A 25,563-nucleotide genomic window follows, 5' to 3' on the forward strand; every position below is an offset into this window, starting at 1 on the left:
TGTGACTGTCGGAGGTACTGTGACTATCGGAGGTACTGTGACTGTCGGAGGTACTGTGACTGTCGGAGGTACTGTGACTGTCGGAGGTACTGTGACTGTCGGAGGTACTGTGACTGTCGGAGGTACTGTGACTATCGGAGGTACTGTGACTATCGGAGGTACTGTGACTGTCGGAGGTACTGTGACTGTCGGAGGTACTGTGACTCTCGGAGGTACTGTGACTGTCGGAGGTACTGTGACTGTCGGTCGGAGGTACTGTGATTGTCGGTCGGAGGTACTGTGACTATCGGAGGTACTGTGACTGTCGGAGGTACTGTGACTATCGGAGGTACTGTGACTGTCGGAGGTACTGTGACTATCGGAGGTACTGTGACTATCGGAGGTACTGTGACTATCGGAGGTACTGTGACTATCGGAGGTACTGTGACTATCGGAGGTACTGTGACTATCGGAGGTACTGTGACTGTCGGAGGTACTGTGACTGTCGGAGGTACTGTGACTCTCGGAGGTACTGTGACTGTCGGAGGTACTGTGACTGTCGGTCGGAGGTACTGTGACTGTCGGTCGGAGGTACTGTGACTGTCGGAGGTACTGTGACTATCGGAGGTACTGTGACTATCGGATGTGACTGTCGGAGTTACTGTGACTATCGGAGGTGCTGTGACTGTCGGAGGTACTGTGACTGTCGGTCGGAGGTACTGTGACTGTCGGTCGGAGGTACTGTGACTGTCGGAGGTACTGTGACTATCGGAGGTACTGTGACTGTCGGAGGTACTGTAACTATCGGAGGTACTGTGACTATCGGAGGTACTGTGACTATCGGAGGTACTGTGACTATCGGAGGTACTGTGACTGTCGGAGGTACTGTAACTATCGGAGGTACTGTGCTTCATAAATATTATTTGCTTACTTGTAATTGTTTTAATTGGTTTCTGTAACCTAACCTGGTTAAATGGTACAGAGAACCAACAAGTTGATAAATTAGACACATGTGCAACTCTTGGGTATCTTTACTGAGGAAACGTTTCGCCACACAGTGGCTTCATCAGTCCATACAAAGGAGAATGGTGAAGAACTGAATGAGTTAGGGGTAATCACTCCCTCAGTCTGGAATCCATGTAATCAGTCATCAGTCTTGATGACTGAAGTAAGTCATGACTGAACGTTAGGCAATTGAAAAATTTCTTGTATTAAGATGCCAAGGTGTTGCTGTGTCTGGCAGGAATATAGATAAATGATTCAGAGAACCGACGAGTTCTCTGCAACTTCTTCGTGTATATGTTGTATTCTCTTCAAGAATGATGGACTGATTACCTCAAACTCATTCTGTTCTTCACCATTCTCCTTGGTAGTGACTGATGAAGTCACTGTGTGCGAAACGTTTCCTCAGTAAAAATGCACAAGTGTTGCACATGTGTCTAATTTATCAACCTAACCGAACCATATTCCAGTCTAACCTGTCCTATGTTGATTTACGTTGAACTAATCTCAAGCAAGAAATTCACTTTTTTTGTGGCTTCCAGAAATAATGCTTTTATTGAGAATGAGTTTTCTCCTCTCTCTCTCTCTCTCTCTCTCTCTCTCTCTCTCTCTCTCTCTCTCTCTCTCTCTCTCTCTCTCTTTCTCTCTCTCTACTCCTTACACACACACATACACAGAAGTTGAAGGTGTGGTATACAAATGCAGATGGAATAACAAATAAGTATGAGGAGTGGCATGAAAGAATCAAGGAGACATCCCCAGACATAATAACACTCACAGAAACAAAACTCACCAGAATAACAGATTCAATCTTTCCATCCAGATATCAAATCCTTAGGAATGACAGAGGGAGGAGAGGGGGAGGAGGAGTTGCACTGCTCATTAAAAACCAGTGGGGGTTTGAGAAAATGGAAGGAATGGATGACACGGGCGAAAGGGACTACTTAGTAGGAACAATCCAGTCTGAGGGACATAAGGTGATAATTGCAGTAATGTACAACCCACCACAGAACTGCAGGAGGCCAAGAGAAGAATACGATGAGAGCAACAGAGCAATGATCAACACACTAGCCGAGGTGGCCAGGAGAGCACACATGGGGGGAGCAAAGTTACTAGTTATGGGTGATTTCAATCACAAGGAGATTGACTGGGAAAACCTGGAGCCCCATGGAGGTCCCGAAACATGGAGAGCCAAGATGATGGATGTGGTACTGGAAAACCATGCATCAACATGTTAGAGACACTACCAGAGAGAGAGGAGAGGATGAACCTTGATTAGTTCGGACATCGAGGATATCATGCTTGAAAGGCCCCTGGGAGCTAGTGATCATGTGGTTCTGTGCTTCGACTACACAGTTGAGCTCCAAGTGGAGAGAGTAGCAGGAATAGGTTGGGAAAAACCAAACTACAAAAGGGGGAGCTACTCAGGCATGAGGAACTTCCTTCAAGACATTCAGTGGGAGTGGGAACTGACAGGAAAACCAGTACAAGAAATGATGGACTATGTGGCAACAAAATGCAAGGAGGCAGAGGAGAGGTTTGTTCCCAAGGGAAACAGAAATAATGGGAAGAACAGAACGGGTCCTTGGTTCACCCAAAGGTGTAGGGAGGCAAAAACTAGGTGTACTAGAGAATGGAAAAGGTACAGAAGACAGAGAACTCAGGAAAATAAAGAGATTAGCCGAAGAGCCAGAAACGATATGCACAGATAAGAAGGGAGGCTCAGCGGCAATACGAAAATGATATAGCATCGAAAGTCAAGACTGACCCGAAGCTGTTGTACAGCCACATCAGGAGGAAAACAACAGTCAAGGACCGGGTAATCAGACTGAGGAAGGGTGATGGGGAATTCACAAGAAACGACCGGGAGGTATGTCAGGAGCTCAACACGAGATTTAAAGAAGTATTTACAGTGGTAACCAGTAGGACTCCAGGAAAGCAGAACAGGGGGGTACACCAGCAAGTGCTGGATGAGGTACATATAACCAAGGAGGAGGTGAAGAAGTTGCTATGCGAACTTGACACCTCAAAGGCGGTGGGACCAGACAACATCTCTCCGTGGGTCCTTAAAGAGGGAGCAGAGATATTGTGTGTGAGATTAACAAAGATCTTCAACACATCATTTGAAACTGGGCAACTTCCTGAGGTATGGAAAATGGCAAATGTAGTCCCAATTTTTAAAAAGGGAGACAGACATGAGGCACTAAACTACAGACCTGTATCACTAACGTGTATAGTATGCAGGGTCATGGAGAAGATCATTAGGAGGAGAGTGATGGAACACCTGGAAAGAAACAAGTGTATAATTGACAACCAGCACGGTTTCAGGGAAGGAAAATCCTGTGTCACAAACCTACTAGAGTTTTATGACAAGGTGACAGAAGTAAGACAAGAGAGAGAGGGGTGTATCGACTGCATTTTTTTGGACTGCAAGAAGGCCTTCGACACAGTTCCTCACAAGAGGTTACTGCAAAAGCTAGAGGATCAGGCACACATAACAGGAAAGGCACTGCAATGGATCAGAGAATACCTGACAGGGAGGCAACAACGAGTCATGGTACGTGACGAGGTGTCAGGGTGGGCGCCTGTGACAAGCCGGGTTCCACAGGGGTCAGTCCTAGGACCTGTGCTGTTCTTGGTATATGTGAACGACATAACGGAAGGGATAGACTCAAAAGTGTCCTTGTTTGCAGATGATCTGAAGTTAATAAGAAGAATCAAATCGGATGAGGATCAGGCAGGACTACAAAGAGACCTGGACAGGCTACATGCCTGGTCCAGCAACTGGCTCCTTGAGTTTAACCCTGCCAAATGCAAAGTCATGAAGATTGGGGAAGGGCAAAGAAGACGCAGACACAATATAGTTTAGATGGCCATAGATTGCAAACCTCACTCAAGGAAAAAGATCTGAGGGTGAGTATAACACCGAGCATATCTCCTGAGGCGCACATCAATCAGATAGCTGCTGCAGCATAAGGGCGCCTGGCAAACCTACGGATAGCGTTCCAATACCTCAGTAAGGATTCGTTCAAGACTCTGTATACCATTTACGTCAGGCCCATACTGGAGTATGCAGCACCAGTTTGGAATCCACACCTAGTCAAGCACGTCAAGAAATTAGAGAAAGTGCAAAGGTTTGCAACAAGACTAGTCCCAAAGCTACGGGGATTGTCCTACGAAGAAAGGTTGAGGGAAATCGGCCTGACGACACTGGAGAACAGGAGGGCCAGGGGAGACATGATAACGTCATATAAAATACTGCGCGGAATAGACAAGGTGGACAAAGACGGGATGTTCCAGAGAAGGAACACAGAAACAAGGGGTCACAATTGGAAATTGAAGACTCAGATGAATCAAAAGGGATTTAGGAAGTATTTCTTCAGTCACAGAGTTGTCAGGCCGTGAAATAGCCTAGAAAATGACGTAGTGGAGGCGGGAACCATATATAGTTTTAAGGCGGGACAGGGAGACTACCTAGTAGCAATCAGTGAAGAGGAGGGGCCAGGAGCTATGAATCGACCCCTGCAAACACAAATAGGTGAGTACACACAAACCCGCAGGTGCAGAGAATCCACAACTAATTATCCTCGAGAATGAAAAAAGTATAGAAGACAAAGGACCTAGGAAAATAAGAAGATTAATCAAAGAGCCTGAAAAAAATATGCACAGATAATAAGGGGAGCCCAGTGTCAATACGAAAACGACAAAGCATCGAAAACCAAGTCCGACACGAAGCTGTTGTACAGCCACATCAGGAGAAAAGCAACAGTCAAGGACCAGGTAATCAGGCTGAGGAAGGATGGGAGTTCACAGGAAACTACCGAGAAGTAGGTGAAGAACTTAACATGAGATTTAAGGAAGTATTTTCAGTGGAGACAGAAAGAACTTCCGGAAGCCAGAATGGTACGCTACAACAAAAAGTTCTCGGCAGAATACACACAACACAGGAGGTGAAGAGGCTGCTAAGCGAACTAGATACCTCAAAGAAGGTGGGACCGGACCTCTCTCCATGGGTCTCGAGAGAGGGAGCACAGTTGCTGTGTGTGTGCCTTAGTGGCACACACACATCTATCAAAAGAGGGCGACTGTGTGAGTGGAAGACACCAAATGTAATCCCAATTTTTAAGAAAGAAGACACACATACAACATTAAACTACAGATCAGTGTCACTGTCATGCATGGTATGCAAAGTCATGGAGATGATTATCAGAGAAGGGGGGGAAGAGCACCTACAGAGGAATCAGTTTATACACGACAACCAGCATGATTTCAGGGAAGTGAAATCATGTGTCACAAACCTACTGGTCTTTTACGACAAGGTGACGGAAATAAGACAGAGAGAGAGAGAGAGAGAGAGAGAGAGAGAGAGAGAGAGAGAGAGAGAGAGAGAGAGAGACGGAGAGAGAGAGAGAGAGAGAGAGAGAGAGAGAGAGAGAGAGAGAGAGAGAGAGAGAGAGAGAGAGAGAGAGAGAGGTGGGTAGATTGTATTTTCTTGGACTGCAGGAAGGCTTTCGACGCAGTTCCACACAAGATAGTGCAAAAGTTACATGATCAGGCAAGTATAACAGGAAAGGCACTGCACTGGATCAAAGAATACCTGATAGGAAGTATTACAAAAAAGTAATTTTTAAAAGATGGTATTAAGAGAGATGATAAGATTTACTTCTTTTGTAATAAAGAGTTCGGGATACATAAATACACACATTAATAAATTAATCTTTAATATATAAAAATCAACTATCTTTGGTCTAGAGGTATTTGAACTATGATATAATAATAATATGTACATGTTACTATAATAAATTATAATTAGCATTACTAAAATAATAAATAATTCATAACCCTACACAGGGTACAACTCTTGACACTACTGTGTCACTATATATATATATATATATCTATGCTAAAATAATAAATTATAAATAACATTTGTATAATAATAAATTACAATCAACTGCTTCTCACGACACGAGGCCAGTCACACGATACTATTCAGTGTACACTACAACCAGGCCATCTTCAGTGTCCCACGACACCCTTTTCATCTCAGTGTTCCACTACGGTCCTGTGCATATCTCAGTGTTCCACTCCATCATACGTTCCTAAGTGTCACACTACGGTCCTGGCCCAGTTCAGTGTAACACTCCAACCTTTTCTTCATGTAATGTCCCACCAAACAGCATCTGATGATTCCGGCCCACAGTTGATCAACGTAGACGGTGAGTCCACAGACATCACCGGTAGTCCAGTAAATCCTCTCCAAAGGCGGTTGACACACCGCTAGCCGAACACCATGCTGCAAGCTCACTGAATGCGGCCGTCAAGTAACTGAGGCCAACAGACTCAGTGAGCTGCGGTGAGCGGTTCTTCTAACGCCAGTAGATAGGTACGATTCGGTGGTCAGGTACCTACTGCATAGACGTGTACCCTGAGGAGTTCAGGTACTTAATGTTGAAGCCAGTAGACGTGTACCCTTAGGTGTGCAGGTACCTACTGCTTAGGTGCGTATCCTGAGGCGCTCAGGTACATACTGTTACTAAAGCCAGTAGACTGTACCCTTAGGTGGTCAGGTACCTACTGTTTAGATGTGCACCGTGAGGCACTCAGGCTCTTACTGCTCTAAGGCCGGCTCAGCAGTCCCCACATTGGGTTTGATGACGTACCCAGTGGTACTGCCGGCCGGCAGGTTAACTATTTAACCGCTAGTTTGGCAGGGGGCCGCAACAGGAAGGCAACAACGAGTCTTGGTACATGTCCAGGTGTCAGCGTGGGCGCCTATGAGGAGCGGGGTGCCACAGGGGCCAGTCCAAAGACTAGTTCCGTTTCTGGTATACGTGAATTACATGACGGAACGAAACGAATAGATTCAGAAGTGTACTTGTTTGCAGACGATGTTAAGCTAATGAGGAGAATTCAATCGAATGAGGATCAGGCATGACTACAAAGGGATCTAGACAGGTTGTATAATATTTCCAGCAACTAGCTTTTGGAGTTTAACGCCACCCGGTGCAAAGTCTTAAAGATTGTGGAAGGATAAAGAAGACCGCAAACAGAGTACAGGCCAAAGAATGAAACCTCACTCAAAGAAAATGAATCTTTGATTGAGTATAATACCGAACACATTTCCTGAGGCGCACATCAACCAAATAACTGGTGCAGCTTATGGGCGATTGGCAAACCTAAGATTAGCGTTCCAACGCCTCAGAAAGGAATCGTTCGAGACTCTGTACACCGAGGTACGTCAGGACCTTATTGGAGTATGCAGCACTTGTTTGGAGCCCACGTCTATTCAAGCACGTCCAGAAATTGGAGAAAGTGCAATTTTTTTAAGCAAGACTAGTCCCAGGGCTAAGGGGCACAGTGGGCGCCTGTGACGAGTGGGGTCCCACAGGGTTCAGTCCTAGGACCAGTGCTATTTTTGGTATATGTGAATGACATGATGGAAAGGATAGACTCAGAAGTGTCCTTGTTCGTAGATGATGTGAAGTTAATGAGGAGAATTAAATCAGATAAGGATCAGGCGGGTCTGCAAAGAGACCTGGACAGCTGGAGACGTGGTCCAGGAACTGGCTTCTCGAATTCAACCCTGCCAAATGCAGAGTCATGAAGATTGGGGAAGGGCAAAGAAAACCGCAGACAGAGTATAGGATAGGTGGACAAAGACTGCAATCTTCACTCAAGGAGAAAGACATTGGGGTGAACATAACACCGAGCACATCTCCGGAAGCACATATCAACCTGATAACTGCTGCAGCATATGGACGCCTGGCAAACCTGAGATTAGTATTCCGATACCTAAGTAGGGAATCTTTCAAGACACTGTACACCGTGTACGTCAGGCCCATACTAGAGTATGCAGCACCAGTTTGGAACCTGCACCGGGTCAAGCACGTTAAGAAATTAGAGAAAGTGCAAAGGTTTGCTACAAGGTTAGTTCCAGAGATAAGGGAAATGTCCTATTAAGAAAGGTTAAGGGAAATCGGCCTGAAGACACTGGAGGACAGGAGGGATAGGGGAGACATGATAACGACATACAAAATACTGCGTGGAATAGAAAAGGTGGACAGAGACAAGATGTTCCAAAGAGGGGACACAGAAAGAAGGGGTCACTCTTGGAAGTTGAAGACTCAGACGAGTCACAGGGATGTTAAGAAGTATTTCTTCAGTTATAGAGTTGTCATGAAGTGGAATAGTCTAGCAAGTGATGTAGTGGAGGCAGGAACCATATATAGCTTTAAGACGAGGCATGATAAAGCTTACGGAGCAGACAGAGAGAGAGGACCTAGCAGCGATCAGTGAAGAGGCGGGGCCAGGAGCTGAGTCTCGACCCCTGCAACCAAAATTAGGTGAGTAGAATTAGGTGAGTACACACACACACACACACACACACACACGCCAAATCTGACCCGAAACTGTTGTACAGCCACATCAGGAGGAAAACAACAGTCAAGGACCAGGTAATCAGGCAAAGGAAGGAAGGAGGAGAGACAACAAGAAATGACCGTGAAGTATGTGAAGAACTCAACAAGAGATTCAAAGAAGTGTTCACAGAGGAGACAGAAGGGACTCCAGAAAGACGGAGAGGTGGGGCACACCACCAAGTGCTGGACACAGTGCACACAACCGAGGAAGAAGTGAAGAGGCTTCTGAGTGAGCTAGATACCTCAAAGGCAATGGGGCCAGATAACATCTCCCCATGGGTATTGAGAGAGGGAGCAGAGGCGCTATGTGTACCCCTAACAACAATATTCAATACATCTATCGAAACAGGGAGATTGCCTGAGGCATGGAAGACAGCAAATGTAGTCCCAATCTTTAAAAAAGGAGACAGACATGAAGCATTAAACTACAGACCAGTGTCACTGACATGTATAGTATGCAAAATCATGGAGAAGATTATCAGGAGAAGAGTGGTGGAACACCTAGAAAGGAACGATCTCATCAACAGCAGCCAACATGGTTTCAGGGACGGGAAATCCTGTGTCACAAACCTACTGGAGTTCTATGACATGGTGACAGCAGTAAGACAAGAGAGAGAGGGGTGGGTGGATTGCATTTTCTTGGACTGCAAGAAGGCGTTTGACACAGTTCCACACAAGAGATTGGTGCAAAAACTGGAGGACCAAGCAGGGATAACAGGGAAGGCACTTCAATGGATCAGGGAATACTTGTCAGGAAGACAGCAGCGAGCCATGGTACGTGGCGAGGTGTCAGAGTGGGCACCTGTGACCAGCGGGGTCCCGCAGGGGTCAGTCCTAGGACCAGTGCTGTTTCTGGTATTTGTGAACGACATGACGGAAGGAATAGACTCTGAGGTGTCCCTGTTTGCAGATGACGTGAAGTTGATGAGAAGAATTCACTCGATCGAAGACCAGGCAGAACTACAAAGGGATCTGGACAGGCTGCAGACCTGGTCCAGCAATTGGCTCCTGGAGTTCAATCCCACCAAGTGCAAAGTCATGAAGATTGGGGAAGGGCAAAGAAGGCCGCAGACGGAGTACAGTCTAGGGGGTCAGAGACTACAAACCTCACTCAAGGAAAAAGATCTTGGTGTGAGTATAACACCAGGCACATCTCCTGAAGCGCACATCAACCAAATAACTGCTGCAGCATATGGGCGCCTAGCAAACCTCAGAACAGCATTCCGACATCTTAATAAGGAATCATTCAGGACCCTGTACACCGTGTACGTTAGGCCCATATTGGAGTATGCGGCACCAGTTTGGAACCCACACCTAGCCAAGCACGTGAAGAAACTAGAGAAAGTGCAAAGGTTTGCAACAAGACTAGTCCCAGAGCTAAGAGGTATGTCCTACGAGGAGAGGTTAAGGGAAATCAACCTGACGACACTGGAGGACAGGAGAGATAGGGGGGACATGATAACGACATACAAAATACTGAGAGGAATTGACAAGGTGGACAAAGACAGGATGTTCCAGAGATTGGACACAGTAACAAGGGGACACAGTTGGAAGCTGAAGACACAGATGAATCACAGGGATGTTAGGAAGTATTTCTTCAGCCACAGAGTAGTCAGGAAGTGGAATAGTTTGGGAAGCGATGTAGTGGAGGCAGGATCCATACATAGCTTTAAGCAGAGGTATGATAAAGCTCACGGCTCAGGGAGAGTGACCTAGTAGCGATCAGTGAAGAGGCGGGGCCAGGAGCTCGGACTCGACCCCCGCAACATCAACTAGGTGAGTACACAGTAACAAGGGGACACAGTTGGAAGTTGAAGACACAGATGAATCACAGGGATATTCGGAAGTATTTCTTCAGCCACAGAGTAGTCAGGAAGTGGAATAGTTTGGGAAGCGAAGTAGTGGAGGCAGGATCCATACATAGCTTTAAGCAGAGGTATGATAAAGCTCACGGCACAGGGAGAGTGACCTAGTAGCGACCAGTGAAGAGGCGGGGCCAGGAGTTTGGACGCGACCCCTGCAACCTCAACTAGGTGAGTACAACTAGGTGAGTGAGTACACACACACACAAAAAAAAAACACACATACACACACACACACACACAGGGCAAAATCAGTGTTTATCCATGGGCTTCAGGAGAGAGAGGAAAGGACACACTGAAAGGCGGCAGGAAGAAAGAAAGGAGATTGAGAAAATCATCACGGAAATAGGTGAAGAAGATATGGACGAGACTGTAAATTTTCAGAGAATAGGGGGGTACTCGAAGGGGAGAAACCGACCGATCAAGCTGATTCTCAGGACGGAAACAGTGCGGAACAGGATCCTCCAAGAGAAACCACGGTTGAAATACTTGGAAGAGTACAAGAGGGTGTTCCTAGACAGAGACAGAACACAAACAGAACGACAACAGCTGAGGGAGAGGACAAAAAAGCAAAAGGAGCTAGGAAAGGAGACAAGGATGGAACCAGCAGAGGTCAGTCAGAGCAGAACAGAGCAGCAAGGGCAAGCACACACACAACTATTCTCAGAACCCCACAACCTATCACACCATCCCAACACACACTACAATCCATACCTACAGCTTCCACCCAACACCGAGCTATAGAATCCCACAGTATGCTACCAGGTCTCCCACCCTCACAGGCCCCCCAAACCACAGTGAAAGGAAACTGAAGGTATAGTACACAAACGCTGATGGAATAACAAATAAGTGGGAGGAGTGGCACGAAAGAGTCAAAGAGGCATCACCGGACTTCATAGCTCTCACAGAAACCAAGCTTACAAGTATGATAACAGATGCCATCTTTCCAACGGGATACCAGATCCTGAGGAAAGACAGAGGGAACAGGGGAGGGGGGGTGGAGGAGTGGCATTGCTGATCAAAAACCGATGGAATTTTGATGAGCTGGAGAGAGGAGACAGCGGAGAAGCAAGTGATTACATAGCGGGAACATTTCACTCTGGAGGTCCCAAGGTGGTAATAGCAGTGATGTATAACCCACCACAGAACAGCAGGAGGCCAAGGCAAGAGTACGACGAGAGCAATAGAGCAATGGTTGACACACTGGCTGCAGTGGCCAGAAGAGCTCATGCATGCAGGGCAAACCTCCTGATCATGGGTGACTTTAATCACAAGGAGATCGATTGGGAGAACTTGGAGCCACATGGGGGCCAAGATATATGGAGGGCTAAGATGATGGAGGTGGTACTGGAAAACTTCATGTACCAACACGTAAGGAACACTACAAGAGACAGAGGAGAGGATGAACCAGCAAGACTGGACTTAGTATTCACATTGAGTAGTGCAGATATCGAGGACGTCACATATGAAAGACCCCTTGGAGCCAGCGATCATGTAGTTTTAAGCTTCAAATACACAGTAGAGCTACAAGTGGAGGGAGAAGCAGGAAGGCCAGGACGAATGAAGCCGAACTACAAGAAAGGGGACTACATGAGAATGAGGAACTTCCTGAACGGGGTTCAGTGGGACAGAGAACTGGCAGGGAAGCCAGTTAATGAGATGATGGAATATGTAGCAACAATATGCAAGGAGGCTGAGGAGAGGTTTGTACCCAAGGGTAACAGGAATAATGAAAAAGCCAGGATGAGCCCATGGTTCACCCAAAGGTGCAGGGAGGCAAAAACCAAGTGTGCTAGGGAATGGAAGAAATATAGAAGGCAAAGGACCCAGGAGAATAAGGAGAGCAGTCGTAGAACCAGAAACGAATATGCACAGATAAGAAGGGAGGCACAAAGACAATATGAAAACGACATAGCAGCGAAAGCCAAATCTTACCCGAAACTGTTATACAGCCACATCAGGAGGAAAACAACAGTCAAGGGCCAGGTAATCAGGCTAAGGAAGGAAGGAGGAGAGACAACAAGAAATGACTGTGAAGTATGTGAGGAACTCAACAAGAGATTCAAAAAAGTATTCACAGAGGAGACAGAAGGGGCTCCAGAAAGACGGAGAGGTGGGGAACACCACCAAGTGCTGGACACAGTGCACACAACCGAGGAAGAAGTGAAGAGGCTTCTGAGTGAGCTAGATACCTCAAAGGCAATTGGGCCAGATAACATCTCCCCATGGGTCCTGAGAGAGGGAGCAGAGGCGCTATGTGTACCCCTAACAACAATATTCAATACATCTATCGAAACAGGGAGATTGCCTGAGGCATGGAAGACAGCGAATGTAGTCCCAATCTTTAAAAAAGGAGACAGAGATGAAGCACTAAACTACAGACCAGTGTCACTGACATGTATAGGATGCAAAATCATGGAGAAGATTATCAGGAGAAGAGTGGTGGAACACCTAGAAAGGAATGATCTCATCAACAGCAGCCAACATGGTTTTAGGGACAGGAAGTCCTGTGTCACAAACCTTCTGGAATTCTATGACATGGTGACAGCAGTAAGACAAGAGAGGGAGGGGTGGGTGTATTGCATATTTTTGGACTGCAAGAAGGCGTTTGACACAGTTCCTCACAAGAGATTGGTGCAAAAACTGGAGGACCAAGCAGGGACAACAGGGAAGGCACTACAATGGATCAGGGAATACTTGTCAGGAAGACAGCAGCGAGTCATGGTACGTGGCGAGGTGTCAGAGTGGGCACCTGTGACCAGCGGGGTCCCACAGGGGTCAGTCCAAGGACCAGTGCTGTTTCTGGTATTTGTGAACGACATGACGGAAGGAATAGACTCTGCGGTGTCCCTGTTTGCAAATGACGTGAAGTTGATGAGAAGAATTCACTCGATCGAAGACCAGGCAGAACTACAAAGGGATCTGGGCAGGCTGCAGACCTGGTCCTGCAATTGTCTCCTGGAGTTCAATCCCACCAAGTGCAAAGTCATGAACATTGCAGAAGGGCAAAGAAGACCGCAGACGGAGTACAGTCTAGGGGGCCAGAGACTACAAACCTCACTCAAGGAAAAAGAACTTGGGGTGAGTATAACACCAGGCACATCTCCTGAAGCGCACATCAAACAAATAACGGCTGCAGCATATGGGCGCCTAGCAAACCTCGGAACAGCATTCCGACATCTTAATAAGGAATCATTCAGGACCCTGTACACCGTGTACGTTAGGCCCATATTAGAGTATGCGGCACCAGTTTGGAACGCACACCTAGCCAAGCACGTAAAGAAACTAGAGAAAGTGCAAAGGTTTGCAACAAGACCAGTCCCAGAGCTAAGAGGTATGTCCTACGAAGAGAGGTTAAGAGAAATCAACCTGACGACACTGGAGGACAGGAGAGATAGGGGGGACATGATAACGACATACAAAATACTGAGAGGAAATGCCAGGGTGGACAAAGACAGGATGTTCCAGAGATGGGACACAGCAACAAGGGGACACAGTTGGAAGTTGAAGACACAGATGAATCACAGGGATGTTAGGAAATATTTCTTCAGCCACAGACTAGTCAGGAAGTGGAATAGTTTGGGAAGCGATATAGTCGAGGCAGCTTTAAGCAGAGGTATGATAAAGCTCAAGGTTCAGGGAGAGTGACCTAGTAGCGACCAGTGAAGAGGCAGGGGCAGGAGCTTGAACTCGACCCCTGCAACCTCAACTAGGTGAGTACAACTAGGTGAGTACACACACATCATAGCCCATGACTTCATAGCACATGACGGAAGGAACAGATGATGTAGATGATGTGAAGTTGATGAGAAAAGTTCAGTCGGACGAGGACCAGGAAGAACTATAAAGGGATCTGGACAGGCTGCAGACCTGGACACGAGGACCAGGAAGAACTATAAAGGGATCTGGACAGGCTGCAGACCTGGACACGAGGACCAGGAAGAACTATAAAGGGATCTGGACAGGCTGCAGACCTGGACACGAGGACCAGGAAGAACTATAAAGGGATCTGGACAGGCTGCAGACCTGGACACGAGGACCAGGAAGAACTATAAAGGGATCTGGACAGGCTGCAGACCTGGACCAGCAAATGGCTCCTGAAGTTCAACCCCACCATGTGCTAAGGCATGATGATTGGGGAAGGGCAAAGAAGACCGCAGATGGAGTACAGTATAGAGGGGCTATAGACTACAAACCTCACTCAAGGAAAAGGATCTTGGGTGAGTATAACACCAGGCACATCTCCTGAGGTGCACATCAACCAAATAGCTGCTGCAGCATATGGGCGCCTAGCAAACCTCAGAATAGTATTTCGACATCTTAATAAGGAATCGTTCAGGACCCTGTACACCGTGCTAAGAGGCATGTTCTACTGGGTCTTCCTGGTAGTGAGCCTCACAGCACCAGGCTAGAGCACACCCTCACCCACGTAGTCTACACAGGACGAGGCGAGGATGGTATTACCACCTTCCTCTGCCCTCCTCCTCGCCCATCTTAACCTAACAGCTATATATATTTCTCCTTTGTTTTGATATATCATGTAATAAAGCCGTGCAGGTTAAAAATCGTAATAAAAGGTCTCAATTTTGCTGTATGTTATATGTGACATATTGTTTACCAACCATATTAAAATATACATTATAAGCACATATATTATTAACTAAATGAACTCACAGAGCTCAGTGATTCAGGTCTATAATGAACACAAATTTACATCACAAATGCACTGTGGTATTTAAGATTTTTTTTAAAGCTGACGAGAATGAAGAATTAGGTACCTAGTGCTAGGCTGAAGGGCTGAACTTGTCTTCTAATTCTTCATTCTAGTGTTTTTTGCCCATGTATTGTACTGATTAAATGCCACTGGTGGGCGAATTGTCTACATATTAAAGATATTCAGTTACTGCAGCTGTATCTAATTTTGCATCTTATTGGTATTGTATTCTACTGAAGTTACGATACTTACGAGGATGCTGGTGACGATCAGTGTTTTATTCTGAAGACTTTCCACAATGCCTTGCTGCACCTCGCTGTAGGACCTGGTGTAGTTGGCACCGTTGGTCGGGTCCCACCTCAATACAACAAAACGGTTTAGTTATTTATTATCAACCTCTAAAACATGTTTTTTATATATATATATTTTATTTAAAAACTTTACAGCTTAATATTAAATAAAAAGATATAAAATGGGTACAGTAGGATCCTCAGTCCTACACAACATACACTAACAATCCTACAGAACATACACTAACAATCCTACAGAACATACACTAACAATCCTACACAACATACACTAACAATCCTACACAACATACACTAACAATCCTACACAACATACACTAACAATCCTACACAACATAACTAACAATCCTACACAACATAACTAACAATCCTACACAACATACACTAACAATCCTACACAACATACACTAACAATCCTACACAACATACACTAACAATCCTACACAACATACACTAACAATCTACACAACATACACTAACAATCCTACAGAACATACACTAACAATCCTACAGAACATACACTAACAATCCTACACAACATACACTAACAATCCTACACAACATACACTAACAATCCTACACAACATACACTAACAATCCTACACAACATACACTAACAATCCTACACAACATACACTAACAATCCTACACAACATACACTAACAATCCTACACAACATACACTAACAATCCTACACAACATACACTAACAATCCTACACAACATACACTAACAATCCTACACAACATACACTAACAATCCTACACAACATACACTAACAATCCTACACAACATACACTAACAATCCTACACAACATACACTAACAATCCTACACAACATACACTAACAATCCTACACAACATACACTAACAATCCTACACAACATACACTAACAATCCTACACAACATACACTAACAATCCTACACAACATACACTAACAATCCTACACAACATACACTAACAATCCTACACAACATACACTAACAATCCTACACAACATACACTAACAATCCTACACAACATACACTAACAATCCTACACAACATACACTAACAATCCTACACAACATACACTAACAATCCTACACAACATACACTAACAATCCTACACAACATACACTAACAATCCTACACAACATACACTAACAATCCTACACAACATTGTCATTGACATAAAAGAGGTTACCCATATACACTCACAAATTTTTCCATATAACATACTATAATATAAACAATATAAACTATATAACTATATAAACTATATAAAATATAAACTATATAAACCTTTCAGATTTGTATAGTTAACATACTATGACTTACATATGACAAAGGTTCACAACCTTCACAGTAGATAATCAGAGGAATGACCTACATCACAATCTCAGTTAAAAAAAAATAAAATACATGCACTTCCCAAAATTAACCCCTATACAATAAGAATTACCTAAAAACATACATACGTGCCTCACTACAATCCCTCTTCAATCATTGAAAAAAAAATGAAAATCCTAAGCCTCACACTTATACTAAATAAATATTAATAAATATTAGTAAATATTAATACAGCCTCTTCCACCTGCTGAGCACATTATATAAAGTAAGAGACTAAACCATACTCTCCCATTACAAATTTTTAACGAGGCATTACAAATTTATGGAAGTCATTAGCGTTCCATCTCTCATCAACTGGATGAGCACATTATATAATGCTAAAATAAAGTCAGTACACTCGCTAAAAAACCGAACACTAAACACAAACAACATAATTTAAATAACCTCTCATTGCGATACGATTATCGCACATGAAATATGCCCAATAAAGGCTATAAACGCACACTCTACAGAAGCCCTAAAGCTCTTCAAGGTCTTACACCTATAATCTTGACACCATTCACACTAAAAAAGGCCTGAGCTTGCTACCATCTGCAGCTCATAAGACTGTCACCCCACGAGCCCCTTTGGGGCGGGGCAGATGGCAGACCAGAGGCCTAGCTTCTCCCTACGAGCCCCGTGAGGGCGGGGAATGTGGCTAGGCCTGGGGACACTTGGTCCCAAAGATGAGGAGATACTTGTACCTCCTCTCATGGGAGACTTAGGTCTCGAGACACTCCCCATATAGGGAGCCAAGGCCGGGTCACCACTACTTAGAAAAGACCCGGGCCGGGAGAATACCGGCGAATAAAAAAAAAAAAAAAAAACATTCACACTTAATACATGAAGAAGGTCATGACGACCCTGACACATCAAACACAGAATTCTCCATTCGTTACTACGTAATTACTTGATATCACCTTTGCTTTGTGTGCCCACTTGCATGCTACATACACTTCTGCCACACATCTACACCTTCTATACCCACATACACCTCACTCTCACCCCTCCCCAGGAGGCGACCCCGCTGTGTCCCCCTGAATTCCCCCTTCTCGTATGTAATCCCCAACCCCCCCCCCTTACTCACTCAGCCCAAGTCGTAGATTCATGAGAAACCCTAACGTTAACATTCTATACCATTTCCGAAAAATCCTTCTCCCACCTCCTCCCATACAGTTCTCTATTACAACAGTACCCGCCTCCGCACCTCACAATCCCCCCTCCCCCTCATCACCCACGATATATATATATAATCCACTATTATATAATCCAAAGCTCTTATAACACTCTCATCGAACCCTCCCACATCTAGGCTTGGTGCACGCAGAACCGACACCCCTCGGCCCCCACCCCCTGTACAACCCTACTTAACCAATACCTAACACCCTCCAGTCCCCCACAAAAGTATACTGCATGGAACGCCGTCTCATCCTCCCCACAGATTCCACACCTTCCGCCCACAATTACCCCTCTGGTTTTTAGTACCTCCCCCGACGGTAGTATGCCATGCAGAAAACGATACGTTACCTCCCTTACCCTAGGCTTTAACTTCAACTTGCTAAACCTATACCAAATACTCTTCCATGCGTACATGGGGAACAATCCCTCAACTGGTACAACAATCCTTTCTGCAAGCAGCTTACACAAAACCCCTACTCGAATTTTCCTGGGTTCTCTAACCAACATCAAAGCCGTCAAAACAGTTTCACATTCCCTCAACTCCACACCATCATACAACTTACCCAATCTATCATGTACTTTTCCCAGCTGCCCTCCACTCACACCTTCGCGCAAAACCTCCCATTTAAGAAACACACATTTAATCCTCCTTCTCAGATCCATCAACCCCAACCCACCCTGGCGCACAGGTAACATTACAACCTCTCTCCTCAGCCAATCGCACCTTGAACCCCACAAAAAGTTAAACACTCGTCTCAGAATTCCCACAATCGCCGTCCCTGTTAATGGGAACACGGCTGCTACGTGCCAAACCTTACTATACAATAATACATTTATAACAATCACTCGTTGTACGAGAGTCAGATGATGAGGTCGCAATGCACCCAGACGCCCCTGAATCATTTCTATTAATCTATTCGAGTTTTCCTCTCGAGCAGCGTCCAAGTCATCCTTATAGGTGATACCACAAATTTTTAAAGACACCGTTTGTTTCCTCACAACGTTACATCTCCCTCCCCCCTCCACCCAATTACCCAACCCCATGATCATTGACTTCTCTCTGTTTACCTGCATCCCTGTTGCATTTCCGAACTGTTGCACAACATCCAAAACACCCAACGCCATCCCCTCTCGAACCAGGACTGTTGTATCGTCTATATATCCTATTATTCCAGGCCACACTTTCCCGACCTCCCCCACACCTCCACTCGTGTCACATACACAACTTTCAACCATTCTATAGAAGGGGTCCTGAATGCACGCAAACAACATTTGTGACATGGGACACCCTTGCCTAAGTCCCCTACCCATTACAATCTCCTCCCCCAAGCATCCATTAATCTGTACCCTCATCTTAGCTCCATTATACAACGTGGTTACCCAATTAACTATTTCTTCCCCATAACCCTGCCTCCTAAGCATAGCTTCCAATGCTCCCCTTTCCACCCTGTCATAGACCCCCTGCCAGTCTAAGGCCAACAACGCCGCCCTCCCTCCCCCCCCCTCTTTTGACTTCACAAAACTTCTCAGTATTCCATGACCCTCAATCATCGACCTTCCAGGCAAACCATACTGCGTTTTCGAAACCACTCTCCCTACCACACATTTAAACCGATTAACCAAGACATAACAGAGATATGGCACGGTACTCCTTGAGGGTGTGCTGCCCCTTACCCTTCTGGACCAACACTACAACTGCTGTTGCTTGTTTGTCCCCCATCACACCCTTCTCCTTCATCTGATTAAATAACCTACCCATGAAACCCCTTATCACCTCCCAATGTTGGAGATAAAATTCAGCCGGGAGACCGTCTATTCCCGGTGCTTTGCCCTTCCTCATTCCCCTTAAAGCCAACTCTATTTCCTCTTCCGTTATTAACCCCCCCTAAAGCCTTTCTATCACTATTCCCTAAATTACACGTCACATACTCACACACCTTCTCTAAATCCACATTCCACACCTTCCCACTTGTCCAATACCCTTCATACCATTTATCCGCATACGCACACATTCCTTTCGTAGTTAGTATCTCCTGACCCATTCTATAACCCCCCGCCATCTCATGTACTTTTAACCTCGGAATAGCTGTAACCCGCTGTCTTTGTTTTTGACGTCGCAACACACACGCCGATGGCTTGTCTCCCCAAAGCACCTCCTCTACCCCTGCCTGCACCCTTACTGCTTGAAACCTCTCATTTTGTAACTCCCTCAGTCTCCCCTTGACCTCGACAATTTCATCCATAGGATAGTTGCCCCCCACAGCCCCCTTCCCATAACAGCCCCTTAACCTGTCCTCTAAATAATTTGAAAGGCCATATTTTAAATCATTTATACGTTTGCCCACCCCCACATAATATTTCGTAATCCTTTCCTTGGCTACACAATCCCACCATTGTACGACATCTTCCACTCCCTGTGCCTCCTCGCTAAGCTCCTTCCATAGGACAGAAAATCCCGCTAAGCCCTCCTCATCACTCAATGCACTTATATTTAATTTCCAGTAACTCCTGTATATTTCCACAAGCTCCTCCCTCCCAACCTCCACCAACACTGCTCTATGATCCGACTATGCTACTTCTACAGTTTTGAAAGATCTCACTACAACCCCTTGAGAAAGATACACTCTATCTAACCTCGCTGCATACCCTCTCCTAACAAATGTATGCTCTGTCTCCCACGCCCCCCCCCTCGAATGCGTCCCTTAACCTAATATCCCTCAATAAATCTCGTAGGGCCACCGACACATAACCTGCCCCTTTCGGTTCCACATCAGCCCTCCTAATGATGCAGTTCCAATCACCTCCTACTATTGCCACCTCCGGTAATGCACGGAAAAAAAGCACAAGGTCTTCACACACAAACTCCTGCTTCACCTGTACGTTATTCTCTGCAGGCGCATATACGCTAATGAAAGCCACACGTTTTCCCATCCACAAACCATCTACGCGCAACACCCTCCCCCCTTCCTCCCCCACTTCTCTGCAAAACAAACGGGCTCGCCTCCCTAGTTAATATACCCACCCTTCCTTTCAAACGGGCAGATGGCAGGGTTACCACCCGAAACCCCTCCATCTCCAACACCCTACCCTCCTTAAAATTATACTCCTGAAGGAACACAACATCCACTCTAAATTTATTCAGAAACATTCGAAACCATTCTCTCTTTACACTATTACACAAACCATTAACGTTTACTGTCATACACCGGAGGCCTATTAAAGTTTCCACCCCTGCCTCCTCTCTTCACTCTTCCGATGGGCACCAAAACGTGTGGGACCACTTGTCACCTGCACACTTCCCTCTCTCTCTCTCCCCCCCCCTTCTTTTGGTGCCTCCTGTCATGACCACCACTACCTTCACCTTCTACCCATATTTGCTTCCCAGTCCGCTGCGCTGGCGTTAGGACATCATCTGAATCCGACGCAGCGGCTCTCTTTCTTGTGACAGGCGCATCCTCCATGGCTTGGTCTGGGGATGCCTCACAATGTACCTCAACCTCCACTGTACACAGTGGCAATGATCTCGGTGACACCTCAGTCACGCTGTCACTCCCGTCGTCCGAATAGTTCTGTTGTTGATGCACCACAGCCTTCAACTCGTCTTCTACCACCTTTCCAGGAGCAGCCACCTCCTCAGGCGGTGACAAGGACTTCAGAACCTCGGCTAATTCCCCCTCAATTTCCAGCACTTCCTCCTGTACTTTTTGCTCAACCCGATCCACTGGAAGTGTCACTGGGCCAGGTAACTGGTCAAGGGCCTCACCCTCTCCCCCAGCCTTATGCGCCTCATCCACTATCTCGCTCCATAGACGACCACGCCCTCCTTCACGTCGTTGATCATCACCTGCTTCCCCCGGTGTAGAAGCGGATGTCTCCGCCCCTGGGCCAGGAGCTCGTTGCCGCTTCCCACACTCCGCCGCTATGTGATTATATTCCCCACATAGTCGGCATGTACGCCTTTGCCCGGCGTATAACACCATGACCTGTGTCTTGAATTCCTTTAGGTACACGTAAGACGGTATGAGGTGTCGCAATGTCATTTTTAGGTTAAAAGTGCCCTCCGGCATACCTGTGTAGGCACCCGTCACCCACTTACCATGCTGGGCCAAATGAACAGTTCCGTATTCCTCAAAAAGTTTTCTGATATCTGTCTCATCAGCCTCAAAGGGGACATTATGCAGTTTAATCCATGTATAATGTCTGGATACATCGATCATCCTCACACGCACAGCTGGTGTTGCATCAAGACTTACGTCCGGTAAACGGTTGACCAACGACTCATAAACCGTTGCTGAGAGCAGTTTCACAAAAAATCTACGTGCTCCGTTCAATGCTACTCCGTACAACTGGCCATCCTGAATGCCATACGTGTCTCTGATGATTTTAGGTAGTAATACCTGGGCTGAAGCTGGCGTTATTGCCCCACTGAGAAGTTCAACGCCGACAGTGTTGATCCTGCGTCTATAACTGAACGCCATGTTGACTAATGGTAGTTCTCCTGGGCTGACGACAGAGGCGCGACAAGCACCACCTCCCACTACTGCAGTCAGGGAACTGAAGTGCGTTTGCGCAGGAGGTCTACACGGCCCAAGAGCGATGCAGACAATGTAAAACATGTTTTACAGAGAATATGGCATGAAAACTGAGAGTAATTATATACACTTTCCTCTACATTAAGTCATATCCTCTGAGTTTCAATAAAGAGGCAAGAGTAACTCTAGCATATTTATAAAAGAAACCATAACCAGTACAAGACCTGAACCGTATAAAACATAATGGTCATATATTGCTATGGTAATCTTTAATATGCAAAGCTGACTATGGCTTTGATAATATATATCAGGAATGTTCTGTCTGTGTGGTATATCATCCTTTCCAGGAGGAGTGTACGACCACTCCCTCAAGCAGAATTTGTTCATCACCACCTGGATGGGTCGATTTCCCATAATACATATATCTTATATGCTGAAACAGCACATTGTCCAGAACAGTAATAACACCTACATATTTTTGCTGTTCAGTCACTGAACCTTGTGAACAAAAAGGGTTCAATACCAAGACCTTGTGAACTACAAAGTACAGTCACTAAACCTTGCGAATAACAAGGCTTCAGTCCTTAAACATTGTGAACATCAAGGGTACGGTCCCTAAACATTACGAACAACGAGGGTTCAGTCCCTAAACATTGCGAGCAACAAAGGTTCGGTCCCTAAACATTGCGAACAACAAGGGTTCGGTCCCTAAACAATGTGAACAACGAAGGTTCGGTTCCTAAACAATGTGAAAAACAAGGGTACAGTCCCTAAACATCGTGAACATCGAGAGTTCAGTCACTGAACCATTTATAAAGCAACATGTGCTTGATTCTCATTCTTATTCCTCCCCATTTATCCAAATACTCCAATCCTCTTCCATTGGGCAAGTGTTCATTTTAAACTCTCAGTGTGTATAAAATATAGGATATACGCACTTGTCAGTGCTCAGTAATAACCCACACAGAGACAGAAACTCAGAAGATTATTTGGTTTGTATATTTGATCTTTTGTGATCCTCTTCAGCCCAAGAAGATCCCAGAAGGAGGTCAAAATATATAGACCAATTAATCTTCTGTGTCTCTGTCTCCACGTGGGTTATTACTGAGCATACCTTACTGATGATGATGACAGATGATGATGACAGATGATGATGACAGATGACGGATGACAGATGACCGATGATGACAGATGACAGATGATCATGACAGATGATAATGACAGATGACCGATGATAATGACATATGACAGATGATAATGACACATGTCAGATGATAATGACATTTGACAGATGATAATGACAGATGACAGATGATGAAGACAGATGACAGATGAAGACAAATAACAGATGATGAAGACAGATGACAGATGATAATGGCAGATGACAGATGATAATGACGAATGACAGATGATAATGACGGATGACAGATGATAATGACAGATGACAAATGATGATGACCTTGCTTAAGAAATCTCAACCTTGTTCTACAACTGAAGTCAAATGTAAAACTGTGTCATGGTATCTAAACATTATATATATATATATATATATATATATATATATATATATATATATATATATATATATATATATATATATATATATATAAAATATAGGGAGGTACCACCTCTAGAACTGTTATGGGGACCCTCATCCTCAGAGAAAAGAATAAACTTGCTTCTGGGAAAACTCAAGATTCTCCCTGAAGCTGTTTAATATTAATATTAAGACAAGTAACGAAATATATTTAGATTTTTGCTAGAAGTGAGTTGAAGAAAATTTCTTGGTTTTATCACTAAAAATAAGATATCTTACTTTAAATTAGAGAAAAAAGAACTGGTAAAGAGAGAGTCTTCACAAAAAACAACAGTCGACTATTTCAAAGAAAAAAAAAGGCGTTTCTCTATTACAGGAAAAGTTGAAATATTTTTAGAAATAAAATTCTGTAGAATTAATTTTTTTTAAATAAATTGTTTTAAAAATAGACAAGTTGATAAATGGGACACCTGTGTAACATTTGGATATGTTTATTATGGAAACGTGTCCCCAGCCAGGGGCATCTTCAGTCCAGTGATGAGAAAGGTGTGGGACTTATTACCTAAAACTCCTCTTCATCTTTCACCTTCTCTGCAGTGGACTGAAGAAGCCACTGGCTGGGGAAACATTTCCAGAGTAAAAATATCCAGATGATCCACACTTCTCTCCTCAAGAACTTCTCTATTGCTGTTAGGTGATCGCACAACGTTACTGACCTGCCAACGCGGATCAGTCCTTCCTTCGTTAGTTCGACAATGTCGAGTGTCACATCACGTCGGAATCCCTCCGTGTCGAACTTGATGAGTCCAGTCAGTCCGTTCACCTGCACCTGGAGACCAAGAGACCAAACCTAGTTTTCCAGAACTCTTCAGTAGATGATAATAATTAAAAGGCTCATTAGAGAAAGCTTCAAGTTAGTAAGAAACGAACTCAGTCGTAAGAGAAAACTTTAGTACTGAAGGAGATCAGAACGTGACCTTGGATAACAGTTCACAAGAATAAGTTAATAACCTCAAGAGTCAACCAGGTTTTTATTATTATGCATTCTGTATATTACTTCCTTGTTGATTTATTAGTACGTAGAAAGTGACATACAGGGCCCAAGACATCAAGATGCCCTACTACCTGTAACAGTTAGGCATCTATATTACGAAACGTTTTGCCTACACAGTAGTCTTTTTCAGTCGAATATAGAGGAGGCAGCGGAAGCATCAGAGATATGAAGATGATGTAATCACTCTATAACCCTCGAAGAGGTAGTCAGGATTATTGACTAATTACATCAGCTTGACATCTCTACTGCTGCTGCAGCCTTGTCTCCATTAGTCTGAAGAAGTCTAATGTATAGGCGAAACGTTTCGGAATAATAATACATAAATGTTGCAGATGTGTTTCACTTATCAGGCCCGAAGATCTATGTAAAAATATGTAGATTAGGAATTTTTTTTGACCTCGAAAAGCGTAGTTAGCAGCGTGAATGACTGCTGATCTCCGGACTCCGGGAAGCTTACTCCAGGAAGCAACACACACACACACACACACACACACACACACACACACACACACACACACACACACACACACACACACACACACACACACACACACACACACACACACACACACACACACACACACACACACACACACACACACAC

General features: G+C 44.9%; 1 protein-coding gene across 1 annotated transcript in view; it reads right to left on the reverse strand.

Moving 5' to 3' along the window:
* LOC128693114 (glutamate receptor ionotropic, kainate 2-like) overlaps positions 1 to 25,563 on the reverse strand; it is a 769,231-nt gene that overhangs the window by 141,880 nt on the left and 601,788 nt on the right. Inside the window, exons 9-10 of the mRNA XM_070089531.1 lie at positions 24,622 to 24,734; positions 15,231 to 15,336 (exon numbers count right to left, since the gene is read on the reverse strand). Of these exons, the coding sequence (XP_069945632.1) occupies positions 15,231 to 15,336; positions 24,622 to 24,734 (219 nt within the window). The remainder of the gene's footprint in view (positions 1 to 15,230; positions 15,337 to 24,621; positions 24,735 to 25,563) is intronic.

This window comes from Cherax quadricarinatus, chromosome 28 (assembly GCF_038502225.1).
Source record: "Cherax quadricarinatus isolate ZL_2023a chromosome 28, ASM3850222v1, whole genome shotgun sequence".
NCBI classification, from domain to species: Eukaryota; Metazoa; Arthropoda; class Malacostraca; order Decapoda; family Parastacidae; genus Cherax; species Cherax quadricarinatus.